Source organism: Colius striatus, chromosome 7 (assembly GCF_028858725.1).
Source record: "Colius striatus isolate bColStr4 chromosome 7, bColStr4.1.hap1, whole genome shotgun sequence".
Taxonomy (NCBI): Eukaryota; Metazoa; Chordata; class Aves; order Coliiformes; family Coliidae; genus Colius; species Colius striatus.
In genome coordinates this window covers 4,042,482-4,060,481 of record NC_084765.1, presented here as the reverse complement: position 1 = coordinate 4,060,481, position 18,000 = coordinate 4,042,482, and the positions used below count along the sequence as shown (strand labels likewise).

General features: G+C 36.7%; 1 protein-coding gene across 2 annotated transcripts in view; it reads right to left on the bottom strand.

Annotated features, from left to right (window-relative positions):
- Positions 1 to 18,000, bottom strand: part of PRMT3 (protein arginine methyltransferase 3) — a 52,578-nt gene that overhangs the window by 26,885 nt on the left and 7,693 nt on the right. For both annotated transcript variants that reach the window (XM_061999303.1, XM_061999304.1), the window contains exons 8-11: positions 16,203 to 16,268; positions 10,317 to 10,438; positions 8,109 to 8,208; positions 275 to 353 (exon numbers count right to left, since the gene is read on the bottom strand). In XM_061999303.1, the coding sequence (XP_061855287.1) occupies positions 275 to 353; positions 8,109 to 8,208; positions 10,317 to 10,438; positions 16,203 to 16,268 (367 nt within the window). The remainder of the gene's footprint in view (positions 1 to 274; positions 354 to 8,108; positions 8,209 to 10,316; positions 10,439 to 16,202; positions 16,269 to 18,000) is intronic.

Sequence of the window (18,000 nt, the reverse complement as noted above, 5' to 3'; positions counted from 1 at the left end):
TGTAAGAAGAAGTAGAGAGAAAAAAAATAGAGTGTACTTAAGAATAAATAACCCCCTCTGTTCTTATAAACACCATTAACTTGAGACCTTGATATCCCATCTAATGTTCTTCTATTACCCATACAGTAAATTAGTGCCTTGAAGCTCATACTAATGGAAACATTATTCAATTAGACTGGCAACTTTCTCATCCATGCATAGCTTATTCTAAGTCTCTGAGTTCATTTCGTTTCCCCTCAGAGCTAAATTTATTAAAGGAATTATGTGCACCAACCTGAGCCTCCCTCTGCCAGGTACTTGTCCTTTGCATAGATGACAGAGTCCAGCATTGACTCAAAAAGAAGGAAATAACCCTGTTTACAGAAAAAGGAAAGAATTTGGAAATCATTATGCTTCTCATGTAGCCTATTTGATCAATCTACAGATAGACTTTATCAACTGTTTAAGAACTTTATATGTCCACAAATCTCAGTAAGAGGCAGCACCCAGTGAATTTCTCAATAGCACAGTTGCTTCTATACATCAGTTACAAAAAGTATCTTTATTTTCCTTAACTGTATCTAGGATCTAGTAAATTAATACATTATAGCCATAAATATTCAATCTACAGTAACTACCTGATAGGAGGCCTACAACATAAGAATAAATCTCATTTAACTCAAACCAAGTAAGAAGATGCGTATATTGAATTTTCTTAGTAATAACTCTAAGGCACTATACAAAAAAAACCCCCAACAACCCCAGGAAAATCCCTTCTCGCTTAGAATTACAAGTAACATGAAAATTATTGTCAGAGAAACATCAAATGGAACGCATCTTTGCTACTTCACATTTGCAACCTCGTGATGCCCTGTACCAGCTTGGGCAATGCTCACTAAGACAGGAGAAATAAATCACGTAGTCAAGACATGAGTTCTCTGGATGTTCTACATCATTTAGCAGCACCTGAACTTAGTTTTCCAGCATAAAAACGGTTAGAACTAGAATTGCATAGCTCTTTTGTGTATGTGTTGGGATTAATTTAATAGCAGGTTAATCACACTGCCAAACCTACTGTAAATTTAATCAAGTCAGCCATTTTTTGAAAGATTTTTTCCTTACACATTTTTGAGATATAAAACCCATACAGCAGAATCACATGCAATCAGCATTTTCTACAGAGATAGCTGAGAAATCAGATGTTTTAAGTGTAGATTTTTAAGAGGTATACAGTCCTTTGTTTTCCAACTCATTTACTGATATTACATGCTTCCTACCTTCCAAATTTGAGTATGATCCTTACTCTTACTGAATAATAGAACACATTTTCTATGCATACAGATTCTTAAGACAACAAATCAATTAAGACAAATCACATCAGCATACAGTTTGGATTTTCACTGACTGTACTAATTTTCATTTTGCTCAAAACACAGCTTAGCCTCATAGCTTGATTTACACACCGATTGCCAGGAGAGAAGTACAAAAGAGAGTAGAAGTAAAGAAACAAGAAGTCCAGACTTTGGCCTTGCAGTCTTAGAAAGCCCAGTCAGCAGCAACCAAACAAAGAGAAGCAAAGATGTTTTTCCTTCCTTTCATAGAATCTTAGGGGTTGGAAGGATCCTCAAAAGATCACTTAGTCCATCCTGCCAGAACAGGACCACCTGTAGGTCATACAGGAACTTGTCCTCTTTGCTACACTTAAATATTTCTACAATCATACCTATTTTTGAAGTCATCATGCCACACTACTGCAGATAAGAGTGCGTGGGAATTGCATTGCTAAGACCAAAGAGTTTACCTTCAGTTTATGCCATCTTGGATATTTATTTTGCCTAAGGCTCTTACAACAAAAAAAATGCTACAAGTACAGAATGCTTATAAACCTCACCATCCACACTGCAGCCTTCAGAACTAAAACCAAGAAAACCAGAAACCTGAAGCATGACATATTTGTATTCAACAAGAACGTGGTTTGAAAATAACAGAAATGCCTTTTTTCCAACCTGTTTCTTCTGGCAACAGGACACTGCACTACTGGATGCTTTTCTTTCCCTAACGTTGCCTGTTCTTCCACTTTACTGCCTAACTTTTATGAAGTCCTTAGAATAAGTCCCAGAATGAAGACTACTGCTTTGTGAGCAATACAATTTTTAGTAAGCTTCACAAAATGCATGAAAAGGCCAAAAGCTCCAAATGCATCAGGCTGAGATGATTTTATGCTTACAGCAAGCCAAAAGCATAGAATGGAACCAGAGGGGTTTTTGTTCTTATTCTTACAGTTTTTAAAAATAGGTTGTTTAATTCACACATCTATTTTCAGATGCTTTTAATTGAAAATGTATTGTTTTCATGGACATCTAGGATATACCTTAAAACTAGTTACCAGCACTAACCAGCAAGTTACAAAGTGGCATTCCTACCAATCAGCTCTGGGCTTACTTCTTCCTGCCTAAAACACCCATCCCGTACAAGGCCTGCCAGGCACGCAGGAGCAGTACAGCCGGAAGGCACACCTTCTCATGAGAAATACAGTGAAATTCCAACTGTCCTTTCCTCGACCTTTCCACTCCAGCACCATTGGTTCTCCCTCCTGCTTCCAGTTCAACCTTCCCTCCAATTCATTACAGCACTCCTGTAAGTTACATAAACCGTCAATGGTACTGAATCAAGTCATTTATTACTTAAACCAAAGCATTTTGCTCAGTGTGCTCTGCTCATCTGTAGTGTAATTTAGAATGTAATTTCACAGGCTGCTGCCTCACCTGTAGGGGTGCCATCTGGAAAAAGAATTATACCTGATGTCTCTTCCCATGATGCTTTGGGTCACTCTTGCTTCCACCCCAATAATGTTCAGGGGTTTATTTTGTTTTCTTAAGCAGGTATTACCATCCTCAAAATTAATTACTGCAAAGAGATCTCTAGGATACAAATCTGTGAGTTGCTCACTAATAACTCAATCTTGCTAGTGGCTACACTGAGACACAAAAAGAGGTGACTCTGTTAATGACAAACTGTAGATATAGCATATCTTAAATGTTATGCTGTCACATTATGTGTTTTCTACTGAAAAGATGTCCATTTCTTTCTCAAAATGATAACAAAGTTCCTTATTTTTATATTTTCCAAGCTGAAATGACATAGTTCTCCAGTTAGCAAGAAAAACACTGTATAAAGATATTTGGATGGGAATAGTAAGAATGGAGTTACTCTGTTCAGGTGTATGTCCATCCTACGTAACGCTCATCCAAGAAGTCAGCATGGATGAGTGCAGTGACACACTGGAACTCAGAAGAACATGAATATTGCTACATTTCTTAGATATCCTTTATAACTGTATTTTGTGGTTATAGTGGAACAGACTTTGATGACCTAATATCCCGCATTGTTAAATTTTCCTCCATTATTCAAATGTAGTACAGCACTCTAAAATTTATTTTCATATTAATTCAAAGCTACATAGAAGTATTTTACCAATCAATCAGAAGGTAAGTACAGGAAGCTCTTTTTTAACATTCATGCTTTTGTATTCATCATGTTCTTCAAATTAAAAAAAGAGCTCAAGCTCTTCAAAAGTATCACGACCCAAGAACAACAACGAATTCTGAAGGATACCACATTGTATGGAGAATAATTAAGAAAAGTGGTTTGTGTGAAATACAAATTACTTTAGATTGAAAATGTTTTTTCACGTACATTTCCCTCAACTATTCCTATCAATATCTTGGTTAAACTTTGGGTTTGCCTTCACTTACTGGTGAAAATCAATTTATACTTTAAAAAAAGGAGTATTAGCAGGTTTACAACAGCAAAAATGAGCACAAATTTTAGTACAGGATATACATGTAAGAGTAGAATTGAAAAGAAGTATTCAACTACATGAGTAAGTGTTGCATTTCCCCGCTGCCCGATATCAAAGATGCATTTTATTCTATTCTGTAACATACCTGAACTTGGTCTGGCACTCTAGATTCAGCAAGGCTCAACACTGAATATTTAATGAGATAAAAGGCAGCTATCAAACCACTGGCCCACAGAGTGGATTACTCTTTTTGTATTAAATCCCTATCAGTATTAAAAACAGTACAGAATTTTCTTATACTGAAGTTCCTAATGACAAGGTTTGCATTGGACTATGGAATAAAACAAGTTACAAAGGGTATGTACAACATGCTGATTTTAACCACAAAATGTACTATTGCATTAACAGACACACAGAACTGATGCAGTTCACTCAGTTTTGTGAAAAATTGCTTTTTGCTTGATAAAACTCCCCCCAAACTTGTGGCCTATTTAAACGAAACGCAGCAGCTACATCTAAAGTCTTCTGCATGCTCTGATGCAGCACCATTTCCCTCACACTAAGACAGCTTTCATACTGATCCCTCATGTATGATTTAATTAAAAAAAAGAGAAACAATTCATTAGTGACAGAGCAAGCCCACACATTTCAACAACACAGCTTGACTTTGTTATTATTCACACCCTGTTGTGTCCTTACATAAATACAAGAACAGCAAATGGGAAGATCTGAAAAGTAGAAAAGTGATACTCATTACTGGCATTGGCAAAAGGAAAGTCTGTGTATTTTCATTCAAGGAAGTGCAATGCCTTTATAGAAAATCACTGTTGTAAAGCAATTGAAGCATTTAGCTACCTAATGTGCTCTTTACACAGCATCGTGAAAACCCTCAAAAGCCCATACAATGATTATCACTATTTCATAGAACACTTTTATCAATCCACTTCTAAATCTTAACAGAAGCAATAGAAAATACTACCACTAATGAAAGACTAGTACTTGTTAAAAAAGCACAATCACTGTATATTCATCAAAGAAAAGGAGAGAAGGAAGGAGAGAAAAGATGATTTCCAGTGTTTCAGACATGCTTGCTGCCTAGTACTTCTCCCTAGATCTTGCATACCTCATCCACAGCCCCTCTTGATAGCACTTCAAAATCATCTAAAACACAAAAACACCAGGAAGGGGAAAAAACATATTGGCTACGTGAGCAATGATTAAAGAATACTGGATCCTCTCTTTGTTTTGAGAGACTATCTCTTTCCCAGGTTTTCCTTGTGTAAAACTCCATTGCATATTCAGTATCACGAAGCACTGCGTAAAACAGCAATTTATGAGAACACATTGTACTCTAACACTGTATTTGAGACAAACATCTCAGACAATTGTCTCAGTAAAACCTCTTCCAAACAAGAAATGCAGACATTTTTCAAATGAATAAAACTCTCAACCTCTAGCTTTACAGTCTTGGCTAGAGAAAGGAAGTAAAAGCATACCAAGAGGAAAAAAATCTGCACACAGATGCAGCTGGGTAAGAATATTGCAGAAAAACATTACAAACGTTTTATATCCTTCTGCACTCATCCTTTCAAATAAGCAGCCTATGAAATTTATGATTACATCACCAAAATCCATATGTGCAATAACACAGCCACCTTTGGATGTTGACAGTTAATCTTTCCCTGCCCAACATTCAATTTAATCAAAAACTAGCTTCAGCGTTTTGCACAGCAGCTCCCATTTTGAACTCATATACTCTATGTAAAATTACTCTGATCACAGCAATACATCGCTCCTTCTTAAAAATTCAGTCTCTGTAGAGAACACATAAATGTGACCCTGACTGACAGTAAGTCTATGGTGTACAAAACTCATAAGTACTTTCCCACAACTTGTACAAACAGCAGCACATTCAAGTAAAAAAATAAATCTAAACTTCTCAATGAAATTTAAGCATTTGCAAATCCTTTTCAAGTCAAGTCACTAACTGACAAGGGTTTTCATTCATTACACCAAGGTGTAAATAAATCACTAGCGTGTGTTCAGAAATTACTTGTATTACACTTCCACCAGGCAGTGTATAGAAACACTCCATTAGTTGTACTTTTGCCTAGAAATATGTCACGTAAGTCAATAGTTTGAACAAAAAGAGATTTGCTTGTAGGTGCCCTAATGTACAAAGACAGATACATAACCTGTAGCCAAGGTAGTATATCACACAGTCCTGGACAGGGAAACCTCTACAAAAACAAGGCTGACAGCAAGATCTTATACAAAATTCACCTATTCTTACTTTCAAATGACCTTTCTCAAGAACTGGAAGGCCTTCTCCTTATAGAACCAGTTTCTTTAGCAGAACAGGCTCTTATTTGACCACTCTTGTGTTCTTTCTTAAGACAATGTAGTTTATTGGGTGAAGACGCTTCAGCTCACTTGCTCTCCCTTACGCTCCTCATTCACAGCACACAAGAAGTCCTTGCGCCAGGCTTGGAGATGCTCATTATGCAACACTGTACCTTTTATGATACCTGGTTCTATGTGACATCTTTCTCAGAAAGACTGTTCGAGAAACATTCCTGTGGGATGCAGTATTTTTTCTTCTCTGTTGTCTTTATTCTGTTGCTTCACACCTGCTTTTCATTTTCTGATGCTCCAGACAGAGCTCTAAATAAGCTTATAGCGTACTGGTCTTAAGCACTGCTTGTACCAAGCCAAAAAAAGCTATTACTCCTCAAAATGGTTTCATGTTTATAACTCTATAAGCAATTTGTTTTCTAAACAGAACAACAACTTTTCATATTTTTGTTATAGAGAGAAAACACTGTTCCCATTAGAATTTTCCTGCTAGTCCATACAGATTCTGTAAATAAAGAGCTTAAATCCAACTTATATTGAATTATTTTTGCTCTCATACTTTGCATTGCCAACATTTTCAGCACTTACATTCACATATTCACAAAAGATTTCACACTGGTCAGAATCACGTAGGGAAAAGAAAAAGCAAATTCACACAAGAAAGCCAGACAAAGAGGAATCATCATTTGCATCTAGGCAACATAATGTTCCTTTCTGGACAATGTTGGAACAGTGTGTACACTGTCCAGCTATCAATCTTACTTGGATGGCATTGTCCTCTTTATCTCTGTATTGCAGCAACCTATAAAAATGCTATCATTCCTAAATATTTAAAACACCTATAATTAAGGGAAATGCACGTGGCTATATAATTACAACATTAAAAGGTAAATTAGCACACAAATGGGAAACACAGAAATTAAGTATTGAATGTTCCAAGAAGAGTTGCTTTTCCAAATCCTTTACTTCACCTTAGAGGCACGGATTTACAACGACTTGAACTCCAGAGTGAGAAATGTGGTTTGGGGAACAATTACTCTTGATGCACATACTAGGAAACTGATCAGAAGTTCCTCTGAAAGAGCTATAATTACATTTCTAGTGAAGTCACTATACTGTCAGAAATCACCAACCATAACACACTATTTTTAAACCACTAGTTTAAGCCAATTTCTTAAATCTTCCTTGAAATTAATGACCACAACACTAAATTAAGCTCATGCTTCAAATAATTTTCATTTAGCAATGGAAGAAATTTTTTTTGCAGATTTCCAGAACACTGGGATATGTACTATGAAAAAAAAACCCAACAGAAAAACCCAAACAATTTATTCCCACCTTTACTTAGACAGTAGTTAGATACAAGATCCATGGTGAAAATATGACCTCTTTCCTATTGACCATCATCTTTATTATGTACTTTTCAAATGAGTTATTTTATTCTTACAGTAAAAAATCTGCAATGAACAGTAAGACCCTTTTTAAGCTCTAGATGTATTTGCAGATTTCCCAACCCATATGCTTCTTGCCTTATCACCTTTCCCACAGCCAGGACAGTCTTTAGCTGTTTTTGTGGCCTAGAGGTATTTTACTCACCAGAATAATCTAGCTAGATGACTACTATAGTATTTCTTCATTTCTTTCACCTGAGTAGCTGCAACAGTATTACTGAGGAATAGAGTACTTCTGTAGATTTGCATATTAACTACATAATAGAAACATATTGCTGTACTCAAAACAGCTCAACTGTATTTAGAAAATCTTGACTTGAAAGCTTGTGAACAAGAGGGAACGGGAATTGTACCAAAGTACCACATAATCAGGACCATCACACCACCTCAGAGTGTTAAAGACACTATTGCAGGCATGATAGACTTTTTTGGTTAAAAACAGCATCATCACAGGAATCAAAACAACACTTTTTTTTTCCTAGAAATAACTATTTCTTTAAAAGACTATTCATGCACCTTACCATCCATTCAGATATAATTACATCCACTTTTTCCAAAGGTAGATTTACTTCTTCAATTCTTCCTTTGATTAATGTAATGATATTTTCAAGTTTATTTAATCTGCAAGTCACAACACAAACAAATCAGTTTATATTTACAATTCACGCTGCCAGGAGATATACTGAAGTCTACATTTTGCATTTCTCCACCCAATAACTTCTTCAATCAAGAAAGCACTAAAATGTAATATTCCTTTTCTCAGTTATATTTCAGAGCAAATACTTCTGAGCAGCCAAAAATTGCAGAGGATTAAGTGCCAGGTAAAGATAGTAGCCAGTAGATCTGTATATCTCCAACGTGCTGAGCATGCAAATAGGTAAGACTTGAAACTAGGCAAATAGACAAGAGTATGATTTAAAATTATGCTTCCCCCCTCCCCCCCCACCCAGTTCTCCTTCTCTGACCCCTGTAGCATAAGTCTCTCGTGATTAGAGCCTACTCATCACACTAGGATAGCAATGGAAATTAAGCTCCTTGCAAAGCTGTTTTGCACGACTTGGTTTTTTATTTAACAGACCTAGCTGCAAAGTCACTGAGAACAAACATTCCCTCTAGATCAGTATTACAGTTATTCCACAATAAAGGCATCCTCCCTACTGTGATTTTGGCCAAAGCCATCTACAATGCTTAGCAACTGCAATAATCCAGGATCACCTCATATTCAAGTAACGGTACAACCACCCTGTATAAGAGGGAATGTTCTGTGATATGACTACAGTCTTTGAAACAAAATCTCCATGACAGCTAAGTGCTCAAAATGTACTATTTTTCTTCTCAGCAAACCACATTACTCTTTCTTGCACATACTATTATTATGATAGCTGTTCTTACAGAGGTCAGAAAAGCATTCCCACCAAAGAAATTGATCTTTTCACTGCAGTTCTTATCTCTGCTCCTTCCCTCCCTATCCTGATATCTTACTCTTACATTCTATCTGGCTTCCAATGCAGACAACTAATCACATTAAAATTCAACCTAAAAGACAACAGGAGAATGATCAGAATGAAAGGAGGGAACAGAAAGGGTCAAAGGTCTACTTGAACATGTGGGCTGTTGCAAAGACCAATTAAATACTCTACATATGGCAGTGTTCTGTCAGAAGAGTAGCAGTTCATCCCTAATATCGTACTTAATGCCATAGATCCAGAAGTTCAACGTGAGAAATAAAATGCTGAAGAGCTATCACCCACAACAATATTTTTAGAGGGACAAAGAGAGCTAAGGATAACTTCCTAAATGACCACATATCACTTATAACAGGAGAGGAAAAAGACTAATTCATTACCCACTTCTGTTCAATTGTGAGGCATAAAAAACCCAAACAAACCAATGTAGCTTACATATTGTAGGAAAAATTGCTGAGATGATATTTACAAAGCACATCTGAGTTAGTTGTTTGAAATCTATCTGCCAAAGAAAGCCACATGTCTCCCAATGTGCTAAAGTTGGTAAAAAATAACTAATTCATGACAAACTTTAAATGATTCCAACATGTTCTAATATATATATACACATTTAGATGAAACAAACTATAGTTGTTAAATTTTAAACAACATAGAAAAATAAGGCTTCTATTTAAAATGTCTATACTTCTAATTACTATGCTTCTAGAAAGTGCTTTCTATAAACTACTTCTCTGTAACAAAAAGAAATTCTAGGAATTGTATCATTATTTAAAATTCCTATATAGAAATAAAAAAACTACATGACACACACACTCAAACAACTTTTACTGGGTTTACCTACATTAGAACTGTTTCTTTCACTCAAAGTAGTACAATCAGGAAAAGTTTCTCACAGTCTTTTGAAATATATTTCAACTCCAATGTTTGCTTAGGTTTTATCAGCAGCAACATTTAAAATGTAAGAATTGCAAATAGTCTGGCGGGTGTCAGGTGGAGTCTCTGCAGCAAAGCAACACAGGCCCTGTGCTATCATTAGGAGAAAGGTCTGGAAACATGCTGCCTTAACTACAACTGTGTTTTAATTATCCCTACTAGAGGAGAAAACGACACTACTGACCATCAAAACCTGTGTTAATTCTGAGGACAAAGAAGGACTTCAATAAAATGCATACTAAGTGGTAGGGGATAATTTAAGTAGAAACAGCATTTTATTAACTTTTTACAGCATACTTTTTCCCATACTTTTCTTGGAACTTTCCCTACCTGATGATGTCCATGGCCTGATAGATGATTTCAGACTGGTCAACTCCAATCACTTTCTTTGCACCTGCTTTGGCAGCAAACATAGAGAGTATTCCAGTTCCACAGCCAACATCCAAAACCACCTGAAATGAATGAACAGAGGTAAAAATGAACGTCTTATTTCCTTTGCTATGATTCTTCTACATGTCTTTTTACATCAGTGAAATACTATATTCTAATAGAAGGAACAAACAGTAGCATCAAGTCTTACTGTTACAAAGATATTCAAGTCAAACTGCCATTCTAACTACACACTATCTACCATCTTTCACAAACAATGAAGCAGACTAGCTGCAGATGAACTTAGCCACATGGGAAACAATCACAAGCAATTTTTCAGGTAACAACTAAAAAGTTGCATGAACAAGAAAAACCAAGAAATTAAAACCTGAGTAATTTTCATCAGTGAATCACTAAAAGTGGAATTTATCACTGGCACAGAAAAAAACATATTCTAACTGCTGTTACTCAATAAGAGTCTATTCCAAAAACTGGAATCCACTGCTAGATATGGCCACAATGATTCAAAACACTTAATGGTTAACTATGATTACCTTCAAAATAGTAACTCACACAGTTTTAACAACTAGAAATATTTTCTAACAGTATTTATAATCAAAATAAGGCTAAAAAAAATCCAAGAAGATGGGATTCATAAGTTCTCATGAAAGAAGAATAAACTTAATCACTACACTTGAGAAAAAGAACACTCAACATAACCAAATACAGCAACCATAGTACCGAATATATTAATTAGCAGAGTTGAGCTGCCAGCACTGTTGAACTTCATAAAGTAGAGATTTTCCCAAATAGCCTTGTTCAGGCTTCAGCATAACAACACAACTCTTCTAACTGCTGGAAACTTCTCAACCACTTAAAAAGTAACACTTTGAATGCTGAATGTGTTACAGTACTTTTTTAAGTTAGGAGTTTCACATCTGATGTTTTCACAGAAACACAGAATTGCTGAGGTTGAAAGGGACCTCTGGAGATGTCATAGTCCACCACCCTGCTCAAAGCAGGATCAACTACTACAGGTTGCTAGGGATCATGTCTAATTGGCTTTGCAGAATCTCCAAGGATGGAGAATTCCACAACCTCTCTGGGCAACCTGGACCACTGCTCTCTTACCCTCACAGTAAAAAGATGTCCCAATCTTTAAAAGCAACTTCCTAGAGTGACACACACTCTTCCTAACGTAGCCCAGGAGGCTGGCTGGCTGCCTTTGCCACAACAGTCTGTGTTGCTGGCTCATAGTCATCTTGGTGTTGATCAGGATCCTCAAAGTTTTTCTCTGCAAAGCTGCTTTCCCAGACAGTGGCCCTCCAGCCTCTGCTGACGTATGGGGTTATTGATCTCTCTCCTCTACAGGGTTCTATATTGCCTCCCAATTGCCCCAGGACCCCACTGGCCACTTCTACAGCCTACAGAGGTCCTTCTGAATGGCAGCACAACCATATGATGTATCAAGCACTCCTCCTGGTTCTGCACCATCTGCAGATCTGCTAAGGGTGCAGTGTGTTGCATTGGCCTGATGCACAGTGGTCTTTATCAGACTTCTACTTAATATCGTTAAACTTTTATGAATCGTGTTAAAAAATTCCCAGCACAAAACCACAAAAATGTTCCAAAACCTGAAAAAAAAAAGTTTTCCTAAACATAATGTGCAGGCATTCCCATTATGCATAGCACTTAAGCATTAACAGAATCAGAACTGTAAAGACAGATTTCCTTTCCCATACAAGAGATCTAAACAATGGAGTACAAACAACTTGCTAAAACACTTCTAAACCAAGACCAGAGTCAGAATTACTAGTCATAAAAATAACTCATGAGAAAGGAAAACTTATTTCACCATCCTTAGCACAGCATTCAGTGTTGTAAAAACCATCCTCGTAGCTTTCATGGCACATTTTTTACCCAAAGAAGGCATCACATCATTGAATCATTTGTTGGAAAAGACCTTTCAGATCACAGAGTTCAACCATTAATACTGCCAAGTCCACTACCAAGAGCTCTAAGAGCCACAACTACATTTGAGAATTATAACCTCATTTTACCAAGTATTTCAAAGCAATAAAGCACCCTACTGACAAATTTCCTAGCTTATGAGCTATTGAGCATTCTTGCTTTGGCACAAGAGAAACTTGCATGTCTGCTTTCAAATTTTCCCTGATAAACAGCATCAAAGTAAATACTTGAATGCTCTGCACATTATGTCTGCTTGCCTTCCCTTTCATACAATTCCATATGTTCTGATGATGGACAGAGAACAACAATTCTGAAGGCAGTATGAATAAAAATAGCCGTTTATCCTTAGCAGCATAATTTAAGTGAGCTTCTGCTGTGGTGTACTGGGGAAACCATGACTGAAGAGCTGCCTGCCACCTGTCTGGATAGAGCAAATTACAACGTGGAATTAGGCTAAAAAAACCCATCAGCATGACAAATTTTTTACAGCATCTTGTGTACAGGCTGGCTACAGAAGTTGGACAAAGTTACTTGTTCCACTTGCAACTTCCAATAGAAGTCAATTCTACAACTCATTCATGAGACACGAGTATGCAATGGCTACAACAATCCCTAGGCTGAAGTCTTCTGGAGACAGGAATAGAGAGTAAAAAAAAAATCAGTGTTCTTGCAGTTTGTTGAAATCTCATGCCCCCTAACATCATCTATTCTAATGCTTTACCCATAGTGGCTAGCAAAATTGCTGAGCCATGAAAGCTAGAAGTCAGAGCCAAAAATAAACCTCTGTGAAAGAATGATCTTGATGTACAGCTGCATGAAAGAGAGCAATCACCACAAATTGGAAAGAAATCAAAACAGACACCACTTTGGACAGCTGCCCTGGTCACTTAAAAACCCAGATGGAACTCATGTATCCTTAGGCAGGGTACGGGGGTGGAGAAAAAGGCATGGGAGAGAAAATATACAAGCTGGAACACATCTGAGGAATGAAAGACAAGCAGAATGATCACCATTTAGCCTAAGGACAAGGGTCTACAGCTAACGCATTCTTGTGGTGATTACATATGGCCTCTCAGCAGAGATCTGGAGCAGCTGGACTGGCCATTTGGCTATATGATAATACACTGCAGCATAACATCCCTCTCCGCAGTCAAATCAAAACTGATACTCCATTTCTAGTGACCAAGCAAGTTACTTCAAATTCACAAAGACAGGAAGACGGGTAATTTGGCCAATTAAATTAATTCTATCTATGAACTTTTAGTAGGAACAAAGTTTAAAACCTCATTTTTTTTTTCTCTCAATATACAACAACAAAACTCAGCAGTACTGCTTCTCTAACCAATTTTTTTTCCACTAAAAAAAGACTCTTGCTGTAAAACGGTTGAGGCTTCTTTTTACTGAGCAAGGTCAACTGAACTACTCCTGTCAGGTAACCTAAATTGTCCTTTTCTCATCTCAGGTACATCAAAGAGGTTGAAAACAAAGGCAGCAAGCAGGATTAATTCAAGTTTTAATAATTTCTTCTGAAAGCTGTGGAAGAACAAACAAATTGACTGGTTCTGAATTTAGTATGCATAATGAACAAACCTAGACACTCTGTTATCTCTGTGATAATCTGCAATCACATCTCTTTGGGATACTACAGATTTGCCTCAAAAGCTAGTAGGACTAATCACAGAGTGGTAGGGGTTGGAAGGGACCTTTAGAGATCATCTAGTCCAATCCCCCTGCAGAAGCAGGGTCACTTAGATCAGGTTGCATAGGAACATGTCCAGGTGGATCTTGAAGACCTCCAAGGAAGGAGCCTCCACAACCCCTCTGGGCAGCCTGTGCCAGGGCTCCCTCACCTGAACAGGGAAATAGTTTTCTTATATTTAAGTGGAACTTTTTGTGTTCCAGCTTCATCCCATTACCCCTTGCCCTGTTGCTAGCTGCAAAAGAAAAAAGGGATGTCCCAATCTCCTGACACCCACCCTTTAGATATTTGTAAGTGTTAACAAGATCTCCCCTCAATGTCTTCTTCTCCAGACTAAACAGCCCCAAAGTTCTTTGAACAAGTTCCTCCCAATCCACCTCACAGATGTCCTTTCAGAAACAACAAGCATCACTATGTATTTTCTAAGAAGGAATACCATATAGGAGTTATAGGAAATATAATTTGAGACCTACTCTTCTTTTCTTTTAAATTGTAATAAAACTTTAAGAGGAATCAGCCTGTTTCTTCAAGTCACAAGTTTCACTCATTTTGTTCTGAGAGCATTACATTAAGCATAAAAACTTAACAGTTCCTTCAGTAGAAATCTGTAACAGATGGAACTTCAAAGCTAGATCTCTGGAAAAAACTCCCATATATTCTCCATAAGAGCATAACAAGCGAAAGCTGCACCAATATTTTGTCAGAGACAGAAGTTAAACAGGGCACTGATCACCTGAATGGAAGCTGTCAGGAAATAAAAGCAATTGAGAGTCTTGCTTTCCATTCAACATCACCACACTGTGATGGGTTTGGATACACTATGAATGTGAGGTAACCTTCATCAAAAAAACTGCTGCAAAACACTCAGTTCAGAAATCAGTTTGTAAATGTTGCAAGAATACAGTTCTCTTTAGTAGTTGTTTTCATGTGAAGTAAAAATGGAGTAAGCACACACATTTTCTACTGTTTTCTGAGGAAGGGCATCTGAAGCTGGTGCTGATGCAACTTTGTCTATAAGAGTTCATGAACATTTTTTCATGTTACCAATGAATCCACGTAGCAGAGGAGAAATACAACCTATTCTGAAAAATTACTGTTCCACTCGTGTAACTTCCACATTTAAGTAGCTGGCATCACAACGTTTTCATGTATTTGCTTGTTCTCTTACTATAAATAGCTCAGAAATATTTAGTAGAAACGGGTTCGTGACATGGATTGAAGCAAAAAAGGAAGAAAACTCTTTCCCTCTTATTTTTCTGATGTAATTACCAACAGAAAAACAAGTAGTATGTGCTATGTACTTTGAAAAACTTCTCACCTAAGACAAAACCATATCTAGCACAATTTCCAAGTAAGGAATCATCAGATGGGTGCACTTGTATTACTTCCACAATTTAAACCTTGTATTATCACTTATTAACAAAGTCTTACTCAAAACCAAAATAGAAATCAACAGTGATTGACTTACAAAACCTAGTCATCCTGGTTTCACATTAAGAAATATCCATATACAGCTTAAGAACGGCAAGCATCAAGTAAAAGAATGCTAATCCAGAACAGAAAATGGCACAGTGTCGCTCAGAACACAACAAGTTTATCACTAATAGCCAGGAGAAATACAGGAGACAAGAAGATCATAACTACATTAAGATCATAAAAGTCAGTGCAATCTCTCCTCACTGCAAGTGAAATACTAGTTCCTGGCTCCAAGTCCCTTAATAATCACCTTGTCTGGAGAAACTAAACACCACCAATTGAATAAATCAGTTGCATATGAATTCCTCCCCAGTTATAATTACACAGTGCCTCTAGGACCATATCAGGCACAAATTGAAATTCTCTTAAATTCTGGTAAAGAGGCCCTCTAAGATAGATTACACTTAATATACTGGACAAGAAAGGCTCAACTTAACCCCGCCAACATAATTAATGAACATCCCGACATGGCACATAAAACAATGACAATAGCCATCAGCACTTCTGTTATCAGCACTTTGCACCCTCCAGCAGCTGAATAGCACTCGACCACCTAATAACACCTGAGTACATTAAATCAAATCTTGTCAGTGCAATATTCCATCCGCAAAGCTACAAAGTAGCCATCCTGAAAGATTCCTACCACTTGAGAAAAAAATATAGCGCAGGAATTACTGTGTTTTCTGAGCTCTTTTACCTACTTTGTCCTTGAAGATATGCGAGTTTTGATAGATGAAGTCACGATAGCTTCCTGTACGCACTTCATCCTATAAAAAATAACAAAAAGTGTTCACTTTTTCTTCTTAGGTACAGCAATATTGAAAAATCTTTCCTTTTAATATGGCCTAAGATATTTTGTGGCTACTGTACTTTTAAAGGCTCTGCAATCCTGATGCCTTCCCATGTAATAGTCTCTCAGAATTGATTGTCTTTGCAAATAAAACTAGCTGAACCTCTGAGCAAAAATCCCAAATTAGCTTACAGTTTTCTGACCTCCTGCATTAGGTTTCAGATGTTTCAAAAGTTTTTAACACCTCTTCAACACTTTCCAGAAACAACAGTAATAGAGTGGCAATACTGCATCAACTCAACATAATAACCTACTATACAATGATAAAAATTGGAGTCATGAGCTCATCAAGTATTTCATATCATTTTATTCTCTCACAGCCCTGTGACGCACAGATTTCTTAAAAAAAACCCAGTTATGTATCATTTTAACCTTTCCTATTTCTGAACAAACTGCAAATTTACAAGCTTGACAATAAGCTGGTAACTGAAGCTGTACAGCCTATTCTATAAACAAACTTAATACAACATGTAATACAACAGGACCTGAGAAGCTGGAATGTTTTCAAGCCTACAACTAAACATGTAAAGTGTCGTAGTATAGAAAGGCTAACAGCAGAGTTCAATGTACCACCAAAGTAATCTATTGAAACATCGATTCTCTTAATATGCATCAGCAGGTACACAAATTGACAGCCAAGTATAGGTTTTGCAACTGCTGATGTAGTTCAAGTGTTAGAGTAAAAGAAGAATTTTAAGCATTTATCTTGTAAAGAGAAATCTTTAAATAATACTTAAGTATAAAAGTCAACTGCTTATATTATATATTTTTCCACTATAGTAGGTAAAATTTTTTAGAAACAGTACAGAAATGAATTTTTCGCTAATGATAAAGAATAAAGTCTATTTGATAAGAAAACAAGACCAAAACCAGACTGGAAACAAAAGATACGTTCCTAAAAATTCTGTGGATGAAAGTTCTTCTGAGGCTTGAAAATCCTAAAATCCAGTTCTAAGTTTAAGAGGTTTATCGCACAGACAGAGCTCAAAGAAACAGGGATGATTTTAGAAAATCATACCTTAAAGTTATAAGCAATTAACATGAATAAAAGGAACTGTGATCCTTGATAATCATACTGATTTCCTATGACGTTCTATTAAGATCAACTATTTTTAGTACTTCAACTCTACTGCAGTATATAATAATAGGATTTGCTGAAACAACCAAGAAAGTTAAAAAGAAAAAAATATATCTGAATGTTCAGCATCAATCGTGAAAGCAGCCAGCTGGAAAGCTTTCAGCCTTACACTCTGCCCACTCACATTGCCTCAGCAACTTAATCAATACAATTCTAGCTGCTCTTTCTACTACATGCACTGCTGCTCGAGCACACCACAGTCATTCACTTCAAGTCTCTCTATTTGTCAGTTCCATTCTCTCGCTGTTTCCATGTTTTGTTTTATTTTGAAATACAAAAGTAAAGAAATTTATTAAGATGATAGTCAAGATGTTCTTGAGCAAAAAAATAGGGGAAGGAAAAACTAGTAATTTAGCCACTGTAAAGTAACAATATTCTTCCTCATCTCTGAAGTATTCAGAGAAAAAACTCCAACAAATTGAAAATTCACCTTACCACTGCCAGGTGCAGGAAAAAGACAAGCTTTCAAAACCAAAGTGTCAGAAATAGACTTAAAATTCAGACAGCAAGT